At 38.1% G+C, this 6,218-nt stretch overlaps 1 protein-coding gene across 1 annotated transcript; it reads left to right on the top strand.

Annotated features, from left to right (window-relative positions):
• Nucleotides 1-2,150: 2,150 nt before the first annotated feature.
• On the top strand, nt 2,151-5,995 carry CNEP1R1 (CTD nuclear envelope phosphatase 1 regulatory subunit 1; the record flags this gene model as incomplete). The annotated part of the gene is made up of 5 exons (XM_010169911.1): nt 2,151-2,222; nt 3,556-3,629; nt 3,982-4,091; nt 4,230-4,284; nt 4,717-5,995. Coding segments are annotated over 5 exons (353 nt in total), but the record flags the coding sequence as incomplete, so codon positions are not given.
• Nucleotides 5,996-6,218: the final 223 nt, after the last annotated feature.

Raw genomic sequence — 6,218 nt, 5'->3', positions numbered from 1 at the left:
CGGGGGCGGGCAGCCGCTGCGCTCCGGCCGCCCCGCGGAGGGGGAGAGCGGGGCCCGTAAGGCAAGCCTGTGCTGCGGGGTCCGTGTGCGGGGCCTGCCAGCCGCCCTCCTCCCCTGGGGAGCGGGGAGCTGCCCACTGGGCTTTCCCGTTCGGTGCCTCTCCCTTCTCGGTGAGGCTCCCGACTTTGGCTTATTGAAATCCGCTTGTGCTGCGGTAAATACCTTCCCGCTCACGGGGCTTTGCGTGAGGCGTATCTCTTAGAGCTCTGAGCCCCAGCCCGCACGCTGGGCATCGCGTGTGCCGGGGCTCCCCTCGGATGTGAGGGATGCGACCGCAAATTGCCCTCTCCTGTCAGAGCAGCGATGGTCTGTGTTACACGTTCGTGCAAGTTACAGTTTACAGGATGTCAAAACCCGAAAAGGAGTTTTTTAGCGTCCAAAAATATGATTTTTAAAATGCCTCAGCGTTTCAGACTTCGCAGGTGTTTTGTAGCAGATACTAGAGGCAGACGTGTCAACAAAAAGTGACAGTCCGGCCTTGTGTCGCCGTGTCAGGACAAGCTGTGGGAGTCTGAGCGCTGTGCCTTGCGAGATACACCTGCCAGGTGCCCAAGGGATAAACTCAGACAAGGGTCTCAGAACATGTATATAAAAAAATAAGTGGAAGCTTTACATTCCTGTTTTCTGAAAGGTTTTTTTCCCCCATTTTATATCCTAATGCTATCTACATTATACGAGTGTTTTCTTGAGAACTTTTTTTATCAGTAGCTTAATTTTATGCCTACAGGGTGCTGTTTCTCAAATAGCAGGTTTTCATGTGATGCCTCATATTCCCCCTCTCACTTCAGTGACTAGTTGTAGGGGTTTGTGCTACTCAGGGAACAGTTAATTAGCTTTAATTGCTGGCAGTGGCTTAGCTCCCCCAGAAGGGAGGTGGAGGACAGGCCATACCTACCGGGCTGGTGGCAGTAATTAAGACTAGTTAGCTGTTCTGTGGCTGAAGTTGAGATGCTGTAATCTTCTCCCATGAATTCATCTGTAAACCACTTAGGAGTAAATTTACCGTTTGGAAAACTGCATTAGTTATTATCATAATAGGTATATTTATTCTAATCATCTTATCTAATTGCTTTATTACGGTAAATAATTTAGCAGTAGTTGCAAATTGAAGGAAAAAATTCCAGAGTGATGCTAACTGAAACACTTCAGCTGAAGGTTAAGTTTATGCTGATAAAAACTTCAGGTAGGATTCTAGTTTTGACTGGAATGTTTTCAAATATTGACCTTGTTGAACAGAAGCTTAAATCTAATATAGACTTAAGGTAAAACAGCTCACTGGAGACAAACATTAGGTGTTTGACTAAGATTTTTTTTTTTAACAAATTAGGAGTATGACCTTGAAATGCTGCTCAGCATTTAGCAGCAATTTAAATGGAAAGACCATGGGAGAATGATGGCAATAAAGAAAAAGATCTATTTAAAAAAAAGAACTAAAGTAAGATCGCTGGGCTAATGTTTGCTGTTGATTTGTTTGTGTGTGTGTATATATATATGTGGCAGTAAAAGTTTCTACAAAACAAAGTCATCAAAGCCACACTGCTACAAATAATCCCTTGAACAGCTGGCAAATGGACAGCTTATTATTATTATTTTTAATTACCATTATATAGATAATAGAACTTAATATTTTCCTAATGTACTTAATACTCCGAAATGTGATAATTTTTTTCTGTGTGCAGGAATTACCATTATATAGATAATAGAACTTAATAGTCTCCTAATGTACTTAATACTCCAAAATGTGATTTTTTCTGTGTGCAGTGGCTATTGAAGCTGCTCTAAATCTTAACTCTCAGTATTTTTAAAGTTGTCTACAATACTCTTGATTTCTCAACTATATCAATTTTCTTTTCCATATGTGAGAGTGTTTCTTGCATTTAGTGTAAGTCCATCATTGTACTTTTTAGCTAAAGTTGTGTGAAGGTGCTTTGATTGTCCTTTTATTCCATCTGAAGGATCATTGCATTTGTTTTCTCTGCCTGTTTAAGAAATGGGTTTGCACAGAGGAAAACTGAATTCCTTTTATCTTTTGCATTAAAATTTGACTAAATAGATGAAGATCTAATTATCTTGATATACATCCTCCCCAGATCTCAAAGCTTTTGAGAGAAGACTTACTGAATATATCGCATGTTTGCAACCAGCTACGGGACGTTGGAGAAGTAAGTTTGATGTTCCAAGGGATAAATAGGATCCTCTCTTCCAAGCTTTTTAGATTTACCAGTGTGTATCTTTGATTTATGTTTGCCTAAACAAAAATCTGTGCTTAAACTCTCTTTAAAATTTATGTGGTAAACATTCAAACACTCTGCAACAAAGTAATACAAGATATTAAAGTAACACTTTCGCCAGAGTTAGAAAAATGAGGTCAACATTGAATTGGCTTCAGGCTGAATTGTTCTGGAATTAGTTGGGACAGTAAGTTGTTGTCTTTGTTTCTCTTTCATATTGTTTTTTAAGGCTATAGTCAGTCAGTCACTATAGATACTTGAACTAAATATGATTGAGTTAGCTAGTCCCCATAAAATTGGAGGTGAAAAAGTTACAGCAGTGTGCCTTAAGGTCAGAATATGTCCTCATCTCTGTTCTAACAAGAAAGTTTGAAGGAGGGAGGAAGGCAAAAATAACTGCAGATATGGTGCCAACTTTGGGATCAGTAGTCTGTGGCGGTAATAGGCTGCTTTTTTGGTCTAAGATTCTGTTGAAGTTTCCACACTCAAAGAATATAGACATTTTTTAGAACATATAAAGTAGCATCTTTTCTCTTGAGAGTCCAAGAGGTTAATTTCAAATGGAATGTCTTCCAGAATTGCTATTTACTATCAAATATAATTAAAAAAAAAAAGTACTGGAAACTTCTAAGCATATTTAAATGAGGTTTGCATAACTAGTATTGTGTTCACTACCTAACTTTTTTTTTTCCCCTAACTGCTCGTTTTGCTAGTTTTGTAATTCATGTAAAAGAGGACTTTTAACTTTAATTATATAGGAGCATTTAACTCAGTGTTAAATTTTCCTTGTGTTACCCTGGAAAAGAAGTATTTCTATAGAGAAGGAGCTCTTTGCTTTTGATAGATCTTTTCCAACTTTCTTTTGAAAACATAATTTGTTAGGTTTACTTTTTAATTTTAATTTTACTTTTGTAATATCAATAAGGAATATTCAACTTAACAGTAAACTATACCAGTCTTACCCGAAAGGGGTATTTAATGAATATCTGGGTTTTATTTTCAGGTTCTTTCCCTTTTTTTTGGTGTTGGTTTTTGTTTTTTAGATTTCATACCTACTTTTGCTGTCCAGGAAACTTGTACAGAGTCTTTATAGCTTCACATAATAGAAGTTTCTTTGCCTATTTTAACTTCTACCTTCCAAGTAGAAGCTTTTCCTCCCTCAGAAGTAGGAGAAGAAATAAATGCTTAAGAGCTGCTGAAAAAGAAATGCTTTTTAATAGGAGTGAGATTTACTGTTTATGACTCTTGTTCTTTTCTTTATCAGTGATTCTGATAGTGGTATCAGTCTGCACAGCAACTGGTGCTTGGAACTGGTTAATAGACCCGGAGACACAAAAGGTAAAGATGATGCTAATCCCTAATGTAGTCTGTTTCTTAGCTTGGTGTTGCAGTCAAGTGGTATAGTATCTTGAAAATCAAAAGGCTAAAGGTGCTTCTCCCATGGAACTGGGAGAGCATTTTTAGTTGAGTTCTCAAGCTGTCTAGAATTGTCGTGGAATATGTCTTGGGACAGTGCCTATCAAAATGCTACACCTTGAGTGCTTATCTAAAGAATTGTTCTCAAGTACTTAGAAATTACTAGGAGCATTTGTTTATTTAGTTATTTATTTTTACCTTAAGTGAACTAGGCAGCGACTTTCTTGTTGTTTGAGAAAGTTATGTAGTGGGACTAATTGTATTTCTTTCCTAGGTGTCATTTTTCACATCACTGTGGAATCACCCATTTTTCACAATTAGCTGTATTACCCTAATAGGCTTGTTCTTTGCTGGAATACATAAAAGAGTGGTGGCACCATCAATGTATCCTTCAATCGTGTCTGTCAGGTTACAAGTGTTGTAGTTACTGCAGTTATTGAAGCCGATGCTAATATTGCTTTTTCAGTTTCTGCTTACTCTGTGTACAAGTGTTAGCTGCTTTCCTTGACACAATCCACACAGTATAGCAGCCCGATGTCGAACTGTTTTGGCAGAATATAATATGTCCTGTGATGATGTAAGTGTTAGTGGTTCATTGCCTAAACCTTGTTTTTTTTAAAAAAAGCAAATCATAGAATCACAGAATGGTTTGGGTTGGAAGGGACCTTAAAGATCATCCAGTTCCAACCCCCCTGCCATCAGCAGGGACACCTTCCACTAGACCAGGTTGCTCAAAGCCTCATCCAGCCTGGCCTTGAACACTTCCAGGGAGGAGCATCCACAACTTCCTTGGGCAACCCGTTCCAGTGTCTGACCACCCTCACAGCGAAAAACTTCCTCCTTCTGAACAGCACTTGTATCCACCTTAACAAATTCTGTGTGTCTGCACAACTGGAACGTATACTTACTCTTGTTCTGGGTGTCATTTTAAACTTAGCTGGTAAAATTGAAGTACAATTGTTTGGCTCAACTTTCAGTGTCTAAACTTTATTTTTTTTCTGTCTTTCAGACTGGAAAATTAATTTTGAAACCTAGGCCTCATGTTCAATAAGGGCTGACTTCCTTCAGTTTTTTCCACTGCCATGGAAACCAAAAATGACCTTTTTTAAGGTAGTATGACAGCAGAAAAACAGACAGGACTGGTTGTCACTGCCTGGGAGTGAAAGTCTTACACAGTTGACAGTGAAAGTGTGCAATATTACTTTCTTGAATATTTATCCAAATTCTTTGTTATCATATTATCAGTGCTTTTGCTACTTCTGATTACCTCTTTTTCAGTATTAGTGTCACTTTTTTACTTCAGCTAGAACAGAACATACAGGTGAAGTATGTCGATCAGCTATGAAGTTAAACTTGAAAATCAAACCTCATTTGTGTTATGTGTCTTTGTAAGCTACTGTAAATAGCAGAGCGATGCCACTGTTCAGGAAAATAAGTAATATTTGCTGTATGGATTTTCTTGTTCCCATGAACAGTATTGAAAGGAACACTTACCATTCCCATGATTGGCACACTTACTCATTACAGCTGTCCTCGTCTCCTGGTCACTCTCTTTGGAACTGGTTAAAAGGCTTGCAGAAAGACTGTCTGTCCGTGCTGGGAAAACTGGTCCGACTGTTTAAGAACTTTGCAAATCTATCAAGGATCACATTTGTCAAGTTGTATATATCGTGCCCCAGCCACTTTCAGCGTGGCCATACGTAGCTCCTTGTTTCATCTGGTTCACAACACTGCTATTTTAAGATTTTAATATTTTAAAAATTGTCTTAAATATGCTTGTATCTTCCTGATTGTAAGGTTGTACTGTATCTTAAAGTCCACGTGACCATTCTGAGTGGATTTTTATGCTGTGATAGTCTGAATATGAAACTAGTATTGCAAATGTATAACTCACGATTTGGTGAAGAAGATATCGAGTGCCACAATAAAATAACAAAATCTGTTATTCAGAGTGTTAAAAGCAAGGTGTGGGTGTTGTATGCATAAAGTGTAGCTTTTGAATAGCTAGAATTGTAAAGAATTTTAAGAGTTTAAGTTGTTCAAGGTGCCTTTTTAATTGTTTCAAACTCTTTTAATTGACTAAAACTGCAAAGCTGTTGCAACTTAAGTAACTTGTACTACAAGGTAGACTGGCTTTTAAAGGCAGCCTATTGGTGTAACTTTGTTAGTTGAGACATTAAGAATTGTCTCCTGTAATTTTTCCAGTCAGTCTTCTGCCCGTCCATTATTTTTAACTGCTGTATATTTTGTAGGTAAATGTGTATAAAATAAATTCTTTGTATAAACAGATGTTATCTTCTTTTGTACTGTGCAAATACAGATCTCAGATGAACACAGAAGAACTTGAGAAGTTTACAGCTGAAGTCTGTAACTTTCATACTGGACCAGCATTTCCTATATTTGATGTGATGTGGTTCTTATAATCTAAGATACTGACACCCGAGAGAAAGCCCTTCCAGTTTTCCATCCTACAGGTCCATGCTGCCTCTGTAAGTGCTGTGAGAGGAAATT

Source organism: Antrostomus carolinensis, unplaced genomic scaffold (genome assembly GCF_000700745.2).
Source record: "Antrostomus carolinensis isolate BGI_N321 unplaced genomic scaffold, ASM70074v2 scaffold18446, whole genome shotgun sequence".
Taxonomy (NCBI): Eukaryota; Metazoa; Chordata; class Aves; order Caprimulgiformes; family Caprimulgidae; genus Antrostomus; species Antrostomus carolinensis.
Note: the sequence above shows the minus strand (reverse complement) of the source record. Positions and strands in the feature narration are given on the sequence as shown.